General features: G+C 39.2%; 1 protein-coding gene across 1 annotated transcript; it reads left to right on the forward strand.

Moving 5' to 3' along the window:
• The first annotated feature begins 9,684 nt into the window (after positions 1–9,684).
• On the forward strand, positions 9,685–13,814 carry LOC110067285 (E3 ubiquitin-protein ligase TRIM45-like). Its single transcript, XM_020774600.2, has one exon. It carries the CDS (start codon positions 9,848–9,850, stop codon positions 12,047–12,049), a length of 2,202 nt encoding a protein of 733 aa, XP_020630259.2. The 5' UTR covers positions 9,685–9,847; the 3' UTR covers positions 12,050–13,814.
• Positions 13,815–16,359: the final 2,545 nt, after the last annotated feature.

A 16,359-nucleotide genomic window follows, 5' to 3' on the forward strand; every position in this document is an offset into this window, starting at 1 on the left:
TTCCCAGGAAAGTTAATTATTAATGGTAATTGACGTGGGAGCACAGAATCAGTGCTTGGGAAGTCACATCTTAAATTTCCTGTTAAAGTGTCGTTGGGTACTCCTGATATTCTACTGCTCACAGAGCTGGATCACATTTTAGCACTGCTGTAACTCAAGTAACATTGGCAGTGTTATTTCATTCGCTTTAGTTTTCCCTCCTCTCCCTCGTTGGTTACTCCTACAGACACTTCAAATGACAGCTTCTTTGATTAGTATGTATAATTATATATGTCTGATTTATGTTCTCTCACTCGTCAATATTTATAGTATTTATAGTATTTAATTTCATGTTCGTAAAAAACAAATCTGTTTTAACTCAGTTTACTTGTTTCTTGTGCAGGACTATTTTTAGTCTATTATATTTTAAGTAGTGCGTGTTTCAATATAATAGAATTATCAACAGTTAAGTTAGATCAAAGTATTTATAGATAATCATTACTAAAGGCTGTCTTTCATCCCAAACACTGCCTGACTCATTACTCGAGCTTCCGTAAGAAAGCCCGAGTCATAAAATACAAGCCGTTCTTGGTCGCCAGACGTTCCATGGTCCCAGACGTTCCATACGTAGACTGTGGAAACTGGGGACGAGAACGCGACATTCCTCGCTCTTTGTGACAGAATGCGGCCTTTTGCCAAGAAGTTTTTGGCAAGAATCGTGCCTTATACGTTCATCTCACATACAAAGATATCGATCGTTTTCGGAATGGGTCGGCCCTCGAATTATATTGCCTGAAAACCAGCCAGGTAAGCAAAGGTCATGCTCGAAACGTTCTCATGAGATAACTGAGCCGATCGCGGTATGAGTTCAAACTACGAAAACACCGACAAAAAATAGGCAGTCAATGACTGCATGTGGCTTATAGAACATTACAGCAATTCAAATCATATTGCGATAAAACGAGCTAAATACGAAAACGTTTTTGGACTCGTAGGTTATTTAAAAACATAGGCACGCAAGGTGTGCAAGAGTTATTTTTTTTTTGTGAATTAAAAGCCCCTGGAGGTAGCAGCACTCACTCTTAACAGTTATGGTAAGGCTAATCCAACAAGTTTGTTTTGGTTACGATGTACAGCGCAGAAAGAAAAAAAAGTAGAATTTGTTTCGCTGTAGGTTTAGCTTACATAACGTTCTTTTATTCGTATTGTGTAATCGTCGATCGTTCGGGCGAGGATAGTTCTGAAAAGAACTGTTGTTGGTGACTAACGTTTCGACAAGTTGAGCGGAAGTCATCTTCAGAGTCAAGTGAATAGTGTTTGTCAGTCGATGGTGTTGTAAATCTGCTCTGTTGAAAGTGATTGGTCAGTTTAGCCATGATGGTATTGGCTGTAAGACTCGTGTAAAGTTGTCATCAGTCATTGGTCGTTTTCGATCCGTCTATTGTTAGTCAAATTAGTCCTACCGTCAGTCAAATTAAGTTGGTCTGTTAGAGGTCCGTTGTCGGTTTCGTTTACGTCGTCGATAAAGTCATTTGTAAGGTGCCGGTAGTTGATGACATCGGCGTTTGTTCCAAGTTAGTGTACCAGCTTTCCAGAGTCAGTCGTTGAAAATAGTTTGAACTGTAGGTTCTTGTATTTATCGATATCATTGTGTATTAATTTGAAGTGGTTTTATTGTTAACGGCAAAGGTGGCAACAGAATAAAACCGCACTATTCCGTTACTCGACGTGTCAGACGTGACTGTCTAATAATTAGATTAGTTTTTGTTTATCCGTGAAATGATAATTAGCGTTTTTAAAGAAATCGTTCTTGTTCCATTTTTCACTAGATATTTAACAATTAGACCCGTAGTCCGCAAGGGCTACGGGTCAATAGCCCATGAGGCGAAGCCAAATGGGCTATTGACCCGTGGCCCTTGAGGGCGAAGGGTCTAATTGTTTTAGTATCACCCAACTAGTCGGACAGAAAAGGCAATAATAAAGTTAGCAAATGCAAGTTAAAGAAATGTTTATTTGGGAATAAAACGAAAGAAAGCGTCACGCTCGATTGCGCCAATTTCGTTACTCGAGGACTATTACTAATAGTCCACTAGTTAGTGCATTAGTCCACTAGTTGGGTGATACTAATTAACTTTATACCAGTTTTCTCCGGCAATGAAGAAAGAGCACATCGCCCCTATGTTTTCGAAAAAACAAGAGTCTCGTGTTGTATACCTTTATGAGGAAAACAAAAATATCAAGTTACAAACGTTGGCGTGAAAACTAAAATTGTCACGTTTGCTGGTCAACATACCATTGAATTTAACTCATTTTATAACAAGACCCAATTTAGCATGGTCTTATTCTGTTGCCAGCAATGATCGTAGTTTTTTTCGGTTTTGATATTCAACGAAACCCCGTCAAACAACTAGACACAAGAAAAGCTGTATTAATTTTGTAGGACGCTATGAAATCTGCAGAGTTTGGGACGTTTCCTTGTCACACTACCCTTCCTCGCCCCAGTTAAGAAATTACGTACTGGCTTCCTGGAAAAGAAACATGGCGGACTTCTGTAAGCGGAAAGCGTTTGCAAAGTTTTGGAAACGTTTTGCTTATTTCACGTTGAAACATCTAAAGTAGAGTTCCAGTCGCCCTACATCTAAATTCTGGACATTGCGAGGGAGCGGGGATAAATATTCCGTTGTAAACATGCGAGCAGGAACTCCACTACGAAGTAATGTGATGTTTATTTCAGTGTGCGCCAGATTCCAGTCATCACGATGTAATATTTCATTCGAGTATTTTTTTGTGTGTGTGGTGTTGTAATATCAACGGTATATATAAACTGAAATATTTCTGTATTGCAAGATGGTAATGGATACCTTTTTGAACAGCTTCGTGACCCTTGTGTTTGCACTTAGCTGACAGAGTTATAGCACGTTTTATAATGATTACAGTAGGTACAGCGCTATTCTGTTACGTTAGGTTGAGGATTTGGCCTCTCACATAATAACCTATTACTGCAAGAGGTCTGCTTCAGGTTCAGACAAAGCATCTGGCATTATTTATCACAGTGAATACTGGATAGGTCCCTTGGTAGAATTGAGAATCATCACCATCTCTTTGGTTCATATTTGAAACTAATAATTTATGTTTTTGATTCTTCATAATCAGACTAAGACTTTTGTTCTGATCTTCTAGACTTTTTAATTTACTGCTTAAATAATGGCCCACTCAAGTAGTTGTGGTGGTGATTGTACAGGAAATTTAACTTTTCTACCTCATTCTCTCTGTGCTGCCCTTTCTCTAGCCCCTGGCACTAATTTTCCAAGAATTGTCATTTAAGACAAGTGCTATTAAAGACTGTATTCATCTGACTTTATTTTAACCTTCCTTACTGTCTTATTTAACTATCCTTTCATTACAGGAACTAGCCACTAATAGGTAACTCTTAACACCAAATTTGATGTATTAAAATCCTTACTCATCTCTTCGCCTTATTAGAGGAATAAAACAAACATCCCTTGCGCTTGATACAACTTCTTGTTATTCTCCAAAGCCTTTGAGCCAAATATCAAAATTGGCTATATATTTCAACATGGTGGTGGTTCTGTTTACTCAGGTTTGCCCGAGTTAAAGTCAGTCTGGATAAATGACCATTTTCCCTGCCTACCTCATCACTAGCTAGCACACACATATAGGTAATGTGGCTCATTTGTCTTATCTGGGTCCATTTCATATCTCCCTTTGCAGATGAGTGTATGGCAGCCCTATTTTGATGTCCAGAAGTATGAGTTTTCTTCCACCACACAAATAAAACTGATGCTCACCACCAGTACAAATTATGCCAAAACATGTGAGCAGAAGCTGCTTTCTTTATTTCCACGGGTCAAGAGATTGTAAATAGCTTGTAAATGAAATACCTCAGCCTTGGGCGCGATCCATTCAGCCAAAATTTCCGGAACTTTCGATTTAAAACTGAATGGATCGGTTCGGTCCAACCGGAAAAGTTTCGAAAAAATCGGTCCACCTTTCGAGGTGGACCACTTTTCTCGGTTGGACCGGTCCGATCGAAACGGGCCGTTCCATTTGACCATTCTGACCTGTTGTCAATCCGAGTACCTCGCTGTTCGTTATTTTCCATGTACAACATGGAGGAAGACGCTTATCATTGCAGCTTTTATGGATTGTTAACAGCGAATCTATCGTTGTTATTCGTACATCCATGTGCAATTACAACAGTTATCCAACATCCTCCATTTTAATGCTTATTATTCGTTACTCTTCAAAGATTGCATTCACGTTCCGGATAAAATTATTTCTGTTCCTTTTTTTTATAGTGTTATCTTATTTGAAACACAATGACCAGCTGTCTGCAGCTTTCTGTAATTTTAGCGCAAACTTTTTGGACATTAAAGTTCATTTGAAATTGTGTGATGACGATAGAAACCAGTCTTTTTACTCGATCAACATGGCAATGACGTCATATCTTTTAATGTTAGCGCAAAAGTTTTGATATTAAAGTTCATGACATTTGACATTGTGTAATGTTTGGTTTAATCTTCTCCTTAAGAGAGGGGACTGAGGAGGAGCCAATATTTTAACTCATTCTGACTGGATACCGATGAGGTCATCGTCCCATGATGTTTTGGGACAGGCCCCCTATAGTCTCTCAGCTTGATTTTTTCTGTCTTATGTTATTCTAGTGTTACATAAGTGAGTAAAAAGTACTGAGAATAATAATTCGAAAAAGAGGGGTAGAGCTAGAGGGGTACCCCTTGACGTCACAAAATGAATCACGTGGATGAAACCTCAAGGCTTATAAAATGAGAAAGAAAGCACGCAAAACACTCTTGTCATCTCGCTTTCGATTAATGATGGAGTAAATCAACGATCAGTCACATGGAAGACTTTCAGAAATTAATTTTTAATTATTAATTTTATTTATTTTGTTTTATGTAAGGGGTAATCCCTAACGTTATGACATCACGCAGAGATCGTAGAGTTCAATGCTCTCCTTAAGAGAGGGGAACTGGGGAAGCCCAAGTGTAAGTATTTTAATTCATTCTGATTTCTTTCCTCCGATTGGTTCACGATGAAGTCGTCGTCCCGCCATGCTTTGCCCCACCCTACCTAAGCTGCAGACGGACCCAAGTCTCTCAGTCTTCATCATGGCTGTTTGCCGGACGGACTTCTATCGTTTAGGAACACAGGATACTGTAAGTATTTTATCGTTTTTTTAACGATTGTGTCGCCATGGAAATCCGTGAGACCGATCCCAGGTCCTCTGTCGAGCCTGGTGGGCTGTTTTCCAACATGGCCCCACTTTTGTGGGCGTCGCCATCTTGGTGACGTCACATGATCCCAACTCAGTTTCCGATTGGCTAAAAACTAACCGGCGCCATCTTGGATTTAAAGAACAATAGAATTCATTGTTCTCCAAACAATAACCTCGGCTCCTAATTGGTTACTAGTCACTAGTACCTTCCGTAAGAAGACCGTTACAAGTCTGCTCACCAATTACCTTAGTTTCGCACCTCTGTCATACAAAATCGGACTTATCAGGACATTAATTGACAGGGTTTTTAAAATCAATAATACTTGGCTGGGCTTCCACAAGGACATTATGAAACTAGTTTTCATTTTGCGTAACAATCTTTTCCCCGTTCATCTCATCGATAAATGCATCTACCGATATTTGAACACAGCCATTGACTGATATGGCTCCACTCAAACACCACTACTTCACAGGGCAAACAATACTTTTATAAGTTACCTTATTTAGGTCGTTTTTCTACTGTAGTTCAAAGCAAAATACGCCGCCTTGTCAAACTTTATTGTAATGATCTTGACATCAAATTAGTGTTTACGACGTTTAAATTAAGAATTTTTTTCTCAATAAAGGATTCTGTCCCTAAAGAACTTTTTTCACGTGTGATTTACAAATTTACTTGTGCTTGCTGTAATGCTTGCTATATCGGCGAAACTGGTCGTCATTTTTCCACACGCGTCCGTGAACATCTCTCTTCAGACAAGTCCTCACACATCTTCAAACACTTACAAAGCTCAGAACGTTGTCGTCAATCTTGCTCTGCGGATTGTTTCGAAATCCTTGATTCCGCCCCTACTAAATTTCAACTTAAAAGGAGGTTATGCATATAAATTGGGAAAAGCCCAATTTAAATCAACAAGTTCATTACGTCAACCTGACACTTACGCTTTAGGATTCATATTCTTTCCAAAATTTTGTAACTCACTCAAATATGTAATCTATTTTTGTCACTTAATCATAAATAATTATGCATGTTTCGCCTAGTGGTTATATAGTCCTACCGGTTTTTCAAATATTCTGTAACTGACGATAATGTTAGTAACACCGAAATATGTGTCATAAATTAATTACAACTTGCAGAATCGTAATTAGAATCGTAATCGTAATCAGATCAGCAGAAAGCAAATTACGATTTGCTTTCTGCTGTCTCGACCTTTTGGTTCCATATAGACTTATTTTCGCGAAGGACTTTATCATGATTCGTTTTGGCTCTCTCGAAAGAGATTATTCGCTCTCCAAAAGAGATACGACTCTTGAAAAGGATTTTTAAACCTATTTAAAAATAGGGTATGGTTTCTGCACTCTAGTATGTTTTTTTGCTAGAATTTACTTTTTTTATCATTATCGATAAGTTCATCAACAAAAGCCCTTCACAAATTATGTTTACAGCAACTGTGTCAGGTCATAAATAGGGTATCGAATTCTTGTTCAGGTCATAAATAGGTTAAAGAAAATCGCTGATTTTGATGTAGCTCCCGCGCTCACACATGAACTTTAATAACAAAATTTTGACACCGACGCGGACAATTTTTACGGCGACGAAATTAATGCTTCATCATGGTTGCAGCTGAACTTTAAACTGATGTCGATATTTTTATGTTATTGGTAGAACCTCGGCTAGACCTGTTTTTGTTCTACGGCCGGTTTCCGAGCATTAAAAAATGTAGTAATGATTTACAGTGACCGTACATGATTTAAATCGATTCGAGCAGCTCAACTTACTTTTAATGAATTGAGGCTTACACAGTTGCTTTCAGTTCAATATCACGGTTAATGCCCAACACATATTAGTTTAAGACAAACTGCATCCAGGAAAATCTATCATCCAGTTAACTGCGATTACACTGGTAGCTTAAGATTTATATTGGGTCATAGTTGACGAGAACCGGCACAGCCTGAGTCAACTATCAAGCATAGAAATCGAGAGCGAATAATCTGAAGTTTTAGTAATTAAATTTACTGGTCGACTAGCAAAGTATTTTAGAATCCTCTTCACAGACATTTCGAAAACGGAAAGAAGCGGCCGCTATTATGTTAACAACCGCACACTGCTAGGCTACCCACTATCTACAACAGAATAGATAGTGAGTAGCGTAGCTAATACGAGAACAGCCTTCGTGACAGAACGCTAGAAGATTTATAATATATAGATTAAGCCAAGCCTAAGACCCGAGCTCCTGATTTCAATAATTTAACCTGGTTTGAACCTACGATCCAATCAAAAACCGTGACTGGACAGCGGTAAACTTAAAAAACACGTGACCTCGATATGATCACGCGATAATGGTCAGCATATTCCTTGTTTTGACAGGTTTCAATTAAACTTAACATTAAACGCAATATCAAAGACGCATGTTGTAAACCCGCCCCTCCTAATCTCTGAGGGAAGAGCCTTGGGAATTAGCTTGTTGCAGAGTGACATTTCACATTGATTTGCATGAAAGGGCCGTGCGGGCAACGGACGGCCGAACGGACAATCACGTGACAACAATTTTTTTTTTTGGCTCCATGGGTTACCAACGTTTCTAAGCAATGGGGCTCCGCTTAATCGCCTTCGAACGCACAGGAGCTCCGCTATTAATCATGAATTCTCGCCGCGAGGCCGCTATTGTTAAGGTGGTATGGTACCCTAAAATGAACCAAAAAGTTCGTTTAAATGTGGTGAAGAAAGATCAATTGTGTGCTGTTGCACTCAAAAAGAAACATTAAATTTCGAAAGTTTTACTCAAAATGGTTGCTATGGAAACCAGACACAGCCTTTTGAAGTAGTGTTTTACAGTATTGACGCCAACAGTTCCTTTTCTTTCACAAAACAACATTTGATTTTCAAACAAGAATATCTTGTAAGTTTCTGTTTCGTTCTATGCAGTAAACTAAAGTTTTGACAGTTAACTCTTGTTCTCAGTGCTTTCTACAGGCTTTATTTGGAAATAACCTTATATTGCACCAAACCCAGTGAACAAATTATCTAGTGTCACGTGACAGACGTTAAAATGTTATGATTTTTTTAGTTTATTGTATCACGACACCATTGGTCTTTGATTACCCCAAATTTCACGAATTTCTCTTAACTACCTTCCAAAGTAGAAATGTTGGCGTGAAGTTAGTTGGTACAAAAGTAGACCGTTGAGAAAAATGCACTTTAAGTTTCTTAAATGATAGATTAAACATCTAACAAGCCAAACATTGCGGGGGAAGGTGCAGATTGGATCTCCAGGGAGGGGAGGACGTGTAATGGTTGTTCTATTTTGTAAAAAGTTTCCGTTGCTATAGGAAATGTTCCATTTCATAAGGGAAATGAATGAGCCTGTGTTGGTAAATCAGGCAAAGCTTTTCCCAAGTAATTATACCAATCGAGTAGTACATCTCTTTACAGCTTTACTGCAAAGTATCGTTCATATATGTTAAAACTTATCTATATTTTTGGTCATGTTCTTACTGTTAGCAGCCGTTGCTATGGCCGTTGCTACGTAAAAAAACTTATACCACCGTGTACTTTCCTTAAATATCACACTTACCTAGAGGTAAATTCGGCAAGATCGTTTCAAAATGATTTTAACAAGTGTTCAAGGGTCTTAACCTTGTATTTTTTAAAAACATGGAATTTTTCATGAACATCGCCATGTTTTTGGGTATATATCACCTTAAGCACTCATGAGCTTGTATGATAATTATATGAATATAGACCGCCTCCTTCGGCTCTATAACAAAACTCAGCTGCAAAACTGTACCATTGCCATAAACGCCAACTTTTGCAAGTGCGGTGAGTATGGTTTTAGTAAGTTTTCCTCCATTTCTAGATCGAGTAGGGGTCAGGAACAAAGTCTTGTTAATTAATTATTACAGACGGAACGTTAACCCGAGTTTTCCATTGACTGAGTAAAAACTGTGTTTTAAGTGAAAACATGCGTGATAATGAGTTGCCTACAAGCTATTCCTCCAAGATTTGAATCTGAAAATATTCATTACAGCCAAAGGTAGCTGCAAAATAGTCGGCTTCTCTGGCACAACTCTGACGAATGTAGGGAAGTTGAAAAGTGCTCAGTTATGTTTTCAGCTCAGGTAAATTTTTGTTTATTTATTTTCTTTCAGCCAAGTTTTTGGTTCTTGTTCAAAGACTGCAAACAACAAGAGACGATGGTCATATGCACGCCTTGCGTGCCTTTGCAATTTGTTTATGATAATTTACTAAAATAGTTCGATCGTCTCAAAACAGAACTCCCGCAGACAACAATGACACACTTACAATATATAACACTCAACAGATCAACAAGCTTAGTTTACAATAGAGCGCAGCGGATCAAGTTAATTCCCTTTAAACTCTGTTGAGAATTTTCGAAACGATTGCCGATTAACAACTCTGTCACTAGCTAAATAAATTATTTGAGATAATAATTGGATCAACCAACGATTTATCATCTATCATATGCACCGCAATTAAGACATTTGATTAGCTCCAAGCAGACTTATGACGTTAATTAATTCAGTTTTCTCGGAATCTAAAAGAACGTCTCTGGTGCAGTTGTGTTTTGCAAGCTTCACGGGCGACGTCTAGCGATGGAGTCCCTTCTGAAAGACCTCAAGAAACATCTCGAATGCTCGATTTGTCTCGATACCTACAACGAACCCAAAACTATATCGTGTCTTCACACATTTTGCCGTCAGTGTTTGGAGAATCATGCAAGAGCCAGCCACAGACAAGGAAAGTTCCGTTGTCCAGAGTGCCAAGCGCAAATCGATCTGCCCGAGGGAAACCGTTTCAAAAGTTTACCGAGCAGTTTTTTCCACAACAGTTTATTGAGTCTTCTTGCCGTTCGACGGACTGGTGACGGAAGTAACATTACTTGTTCCCAATGTAAGAAAAGCAACTACCAGATGTACTATTGCTTCGAATGCGGACGGTTTATGTGCCCAGACTGTTACAACGCACACGAAATGCTGAGTGAGTCGTTCGAAGGACATAAAGTCACGCCAGTCAAGGAGTTTAAATCAAAAGATTACGAAGCCTTGCTGAAGCGACAGCCATTTTGTTCACAGCAGTTCCACGAGAAAGAAATCACGAGATTTTTCTGCTTTTCGTGCCAAGCTTGTGTTTGCCAAATTTGCATAGTCACGGATCACCGAAATCATGAGATCGTTTTACTCGACAAAGCCGCTCATGACGAGAAACCCAACATCATGTATGGTGCTGAAATGATCAACGAAAGGGCAAGCGAGCTTACTGAAGTGATTCGACAATTTGAAGACACGGCTTCTGAGCTGGAAAACAATGTCGCAACAGCTAAACGCGAGGTCTCGCGAGCTGCTGGGCAAATGATCAAAATGATTCGAGAGCGCGAGCGTGAGGCGATTGTATCACTCGAGTCAACACGCGTGACGAGGCTCGAGAGAATTAACTCCGCAATCCAGCAAGCTCAGTCTCTGCTCAAACAAATGAAGCAAGCGGTCGAGTTTGCCAAAAATCTGACAGAAAGAAGCTCAAGCTCAGATATCATGAGGAGCAAGGAAACTTTGAAGCAGAGATTTGAAGTGTTGCGTGAAATTGAAGTTCCAAAACATGAAGAGACCTCATTCGTCAAATTTACAGCTGCTTCTGCAAAAGACTCGAAATTAGGTTTTATTGAGACAATCCCAAAGGCAGACGCAAATCGATCAACGCTTGAAGGACTGAAGCAAACTATCCAGGCTGGTATAGAAGCAGCGTTTACGTTATGCCCCAAAACTTCTGAAGGGAAGATCAGTAACCAGGCTGATCTGAAAGATCAAGTGGACGTTCTGTTTGAACCCTCTAAAGATGTTACAAATGTGATTGTTAGCGTGAAAGAGGACGGTAATCTTCAGCTGAAATTTACTCCCAAAGTACCGGGCGCCTATAGCATTGAAGTGAAGATCAATGGCGATAAACTTCCAGCCTGTCCTTTCATTGTGCAGGTGAAAGAGCGTGAACTTGTTGTCGTTGGCGAGTTGGAAGTAAAATTCTTTCCAGGAGAAGTGCCCCAAGGGTTGGAGGGAATCGCTGTTAATACAGAAGGCAAGATAGTTTTGACAGATGACGATTACCACTTTGTTTATGAGCTCGATAGGGATGGCAACTGTTTAAGGAAGCTTGGTGGCAAAGGAGAAAATCTTGCACAATTTAAGTACCCAGCTGGCGTTTCCTATGTAAACAACAATGAGATTCTAATTGCAGACCAATGTAATCATAGAATACAGCACATAAATATTCAGACCGGAACTACTGTAAACAGCTTTGGAAAATGTGGCACAGGAAAAGGAGAATTTAAGAATCCACTTGATGTTTGTTTAGATGATGAAGGACGCATTGTTGTAACCGAGTTCGGCAATCACAGGATACAAGTGTTGTCACAGGAAGGAGAAACTATTTCGATTTTTGGAGACAGTGGACATGAGAAACTCAAGGATCCAACAAGCTGCATTCCTTATAAAAACAAGTTTTTTGTAGCTGATTTTGGCAATAACTGTATAAAAGTTTTCGATCGGTCAGGAACTTTCTTGTACAAGTTTGGGGAGAAAGGCAATCAGGATGGACAATTTGACTTGCCGTATGGTATGCTTCTAGACAGCTCCAATAATCTTCTTTTATCTGATTACAACAATAACCGAGTTCAACAATTTTCTTTAGACGGTCGCTTCACAGGCAAAACTATCACCCGTTTACCAAATCCTGCTGGAATAGCAACAGCGCCAGGTGGACGTATTCTCGTGACTTCACCTGAGACAGTATACATACTTAAGTAGATGTTTCAATGGTTTGTATTAAAACTAGGAACAGTGGAACACCGGAACACCAGGGCACCGGAACACCAGGGCACCGGAACACCAGGGCACCGGAACACCAGGGCACCGGAACACCGGAACACCCGGGAACATCCGAAACACCAGGAACACCCGAAAAACCGCAACAGCTTTAAAAATATAACCGTCTAATTCCGAAAATGAGCTCCCCCCCGCCCCCTCAAACGAACCCACCCCCCACAAAATATAATACTAATACTAATACTAATACTAATACTAATACTAATACTAATACTAATACTAACACTAATACTAATACTTATGCTACTACTACTACTACTACTACTACTACTACTACTAATAATAATAATAAGAAGAAGAAGAACACTAATCGCATTTATAACAAAATTCTGGATCGTGATTGGTTCTCCGGGCGTCTATTTGTCACGTAATCGGCGCGCGATCATGTGGGTGTCCAATTACAGGTATACAATTTTAACCTTTCGTAATTGGATACCTATAATTGGATACCCACATGATTTTCGCGTCAATTACGCGAGCTTTTATGGCTTCCTTCGTAATGTTTCCTACAGTTTTTAAAACTTATGAAAAGCGCTCGCTACAGACGTTTTCGCTCAAAAGAACTTCCCAAAAGACAGTTTTAATTCTGAAATTTGTTATAGGTGCGATTAATTAGTAATTGGATCTCGTGTCGTACAATTTAGAGAGTAAACTTGCTCGCATTTTCAAATCGACCTCGCGTTTCGCGCTTGTCCGATTTTGAAATTACTCGCGCGATTATAATTACTCCCTGAATTGTACTCCACTCGGTCCAATTACTATTACTACTACTACTACTAATGATATTTTTTGATAGCTCTTAAAATAAAGATAATAACTTTTCCGATTAGAAGACCTTATCGTAAGGCTTTGTTTTTGCAGTTTACGTTGTTTGAGATTGGCCAGAACAACTGTAGGACTTGTTTTGGGTTTCATTTAGTTATGTTTAGACAGTTTTGTTATATAGCATTCTTGTATACACCAAAACATTTCAGTGTAAAATGGGGTTGAAAGGCCTACACGACTCCTACGGTTCGTGACATTTGTACATTTGCCGCTCTCTCGACCTTTCTTTGCTTCACTCCTGTTTATAAAGGGCAATTTATGCTATGTTATAAAGAGGAATTTTAAGAAGGGTTGAGCCTTTAGAGAGTGCTGTAGCAAATTTTTAGAGGTCATAGGTCTCCAGGGTTTCCGCTGTCATCTGCATGTCGTTTCCGCGAGTTTGACGCCTCTGCAATTTGCCATGTGCTTATGCATTGTTTAGGCTCATTACTATTGCAATATATGTTTCTAAGTATTTGCTTTCGAGGAACAAAATATGAAAATTTCCGTGAACAAGTTGTTTACTTGCATCTTATATTGTGACGCCGGGCCCGGCTGTTTGATTAAAACTATTTCCAAGTACAGTATATTGCTTCTTATTACGGATTTCATATTTGTCCTCGTCCGTTTTTCTTCGGAGACGCCGTAGCTTTTCTTCGAGCTAGCTTCGTAATGCTACCGAAGTGTAACGCTTGCATTTTGTTTACTTTAAATTTTATTTTTAGCATGGGAGTAGCCTGTACACAGGCTAGCATGAGAGCATAGTCTAAACTTTGAAGCAATATGCGAATTAATTACCCGGCATTTATTCTCGCCGATTGGTTTTCGATTCCTCTGATATCAGTATCATTTCAATCCATGAAATAAAGCAACTAACAACAGATTTAAGTTTAAAATTGTCTTCAATACAGAGAGGCCTAAACGTTCCTAGAATGGAAAACATGGAATTCTAAACTGTGTGACAATCCATTTTAGAAAACCCTTTTGATGAAGGGTTGTAAATACTGAAGTCCCAAAACACTAGATGCAACCATAACATAAGGAAAACCTAGGGATCACAATGAGCCGATTAAAAAAAAAATTAGAAATCCCTCAAATTTTGAATTGGCTATGAACAGTCCATTCTGAACTATTCATTGCTATATGGTTCATTTGACACGCTTATATGGTTCATGTGAAACATTTAGGCTTGAAAATTAGCCATTTTGAAGAAAACCGCATGCTTTAAGTATAAAGCCAGAAGATATTCACTTGCAATTAGTTTATTCTGTAACTTATCAAGGTTTTGTATTGTAATTTCTATGATATTTTCCACCCCCCTCAACTGCTCCTCTGGATCTGCCTCTGGTATATAGCTGTGATCGTCTGTTGAAGCGGTGATCTACTCAGTAAAAACTGTTGTTTGAGAATTCATGTTTCTGTTTCCAACTCCGAGGCTCTCTTGTGATCACAGGAAAAACGAAATGTTAATTTAATTTGTTCGTCGTGAAAAGTAATATTGTTTTAAACCATAAAAAGGTAATATTTTGTAATTTGCCCGCGTTTGAAAAGACCGCCAGCTGCCCCTCTGTTCTAAGTGGAGGTCAGTGCGCGCAAACCACAACAAATCGTAAATAGGGCTTCGCGCGAGATGTCCGATCGAGTACATGAATATGAGCGCTAAATTCCTCTCGCTTACTCTTCTAGCTTGTAAACATATTCTTGCTGGCTGACAGAGGGACTTCTTGCAGTCGTCATATGCGTTCATTGTAACTTGCAGCTCACAAAAAGACTTGGAAACTTCAAAAGTAATGTAGCCTTAAATATATAGTCTGATAAGTATACTTCAAATGTGAGCCAGCAATAACAATGTCGAGAATAAAAATTAAATTTGATCCAATTTAGGTGTTAGTTCAGTAAACCATTGCGACGCTGAGCTTTTCAGATAAGTTAGGCATAAATAAGAAAGGCATGCTTTCAGAAAGCCTGCAGTTTTATCCGGGCACAAACAAGCTGCTGAGCTTCGCCAGTTGTCAACCAAGGCGAGAAGAGAATGGGGGTAAGCTCTCATTTCTCATCTCCCCATTCCCTTACAATTCGAGTCAAAATCAAATTTCTCTCAATGTCTATAGTCATGAGAATAATGAAGATAAACAACAAGGAGATATTTTCTTCATGTAAGACCAAATTCTTCAAACGTCATTCCAACAAAAGTGCGGCTATCGGTAAGGAGAGTTAAGGTTAGTATTTTAGGGTTAGCAGTGAAAGCAAGTAAACTCTTATGACAACTTGGTATTTGTCAGAGACGTCAGCAAATGCATCGATCGCAAAGCCTCGTCGTTACTTTTTGTAATTAGCTGCATATTGCATCTCGATACATTCAGGGGGAAGGGGTCGTTTCTTCCGGGAGATCGTTACTTTCAAGGAGCAACAGATTGATTAAACCACATCACCACTTTAGAAACGAGAAGATATCTGAAGTGACTCTATCTCGCTGTGGATTATGGGATCGTTTCAATATGGCTTTTCATGACTTGTTTTGTCTCAGATCTATAGCAGAATCTTTATTTACAATATCTGTCTCGTTAGCATAAGCGATACAGCTTCTGATGGAACTACAACAACAATAGTTCTAAATATTGAAAGGCCACAGCACGATTAACTGTCCGGCCAAGACGTTTGAGCCTGATGTATTGAATTCTTTTGTGCGACCCAGGTTTAAAAACTCAAAATTGTAAAGAATGTACGGAGCTCATTAGCGCTTTTTGAAAGGGAAGCCCAATATTACTCCCAAACAGTCAAAATTTTTACCAATTACTAAGTTTCACAAGTTCTTAAAATGATTGTTGTCAATTTGTGTCTAGCGTGGTGCCTTCTCGGCGCAAAGTCGTATGTTAATGAGGAGAAACGTAAATAATGAAGTCAGCGAAGATGCTCCTATAAACTATGTTTTCATTTGTCGGTAAATGGGACGGTAACGTGGAATGATTAAACCGTCTCCGAAGCTTTCTGCACATAAACAACGGCCTCCATTTGGCGCGAAATATGCTTGGATATTTGTCCGCGGATATTATCTGTTCCACCGTGAAACAGTTTTCAGAGAGCGAGTTCGAGGTTCGAGGAAAACTGAGAGCTTTGAGGAACAGACAATCACGAAGGACAAATATCAGAGCATATTTTCGCGCCTAATGGAGGCTATTCTGTTTGTTATTTTTCGAGACACGCGCAGGTTTGAAAATTGGGGAATAAGGAATACCGCGATATATAAACAATAGTCTCCAATTGGCGTGATAATATGCTCGGATATTTTTCCGCGGACATTATCTGTTCCGAAAAGCGAACAGTTTTCCGAGAGCGTGGCTCGAGGATAACTGTGAGCTTCGAGGAACATATAATGTCCAAGGACAAATATACGAGCATAATTTCGCGTCAAATGGAGACTATTGGGT

This window comes from Orbicella faveolata, unplaced genomic scaffold, assembly GCF_042242905.1.
Source record: "Orbicella faveolata isolate gen_17 unplaced genomic scaffold, um_ofav_v1 contig_15, whole genome shotgun sequence".
Classification (NCBI taxonomy): Eukaryota; Metazoa; Cnidaria; class Anthozoa; order Scleractinia; family Merulinidae; genus Orbicella; species Orbicella faveolata.

Coding starts and splice junctions, on each gene's coding strand:
- LOC110067285 (XM_020774600.2), top strand. CDS start 9,848: ATGGAGTCCCTTCTGAAAGACCTCAAGAAACATCTCGAATGCTCGATT.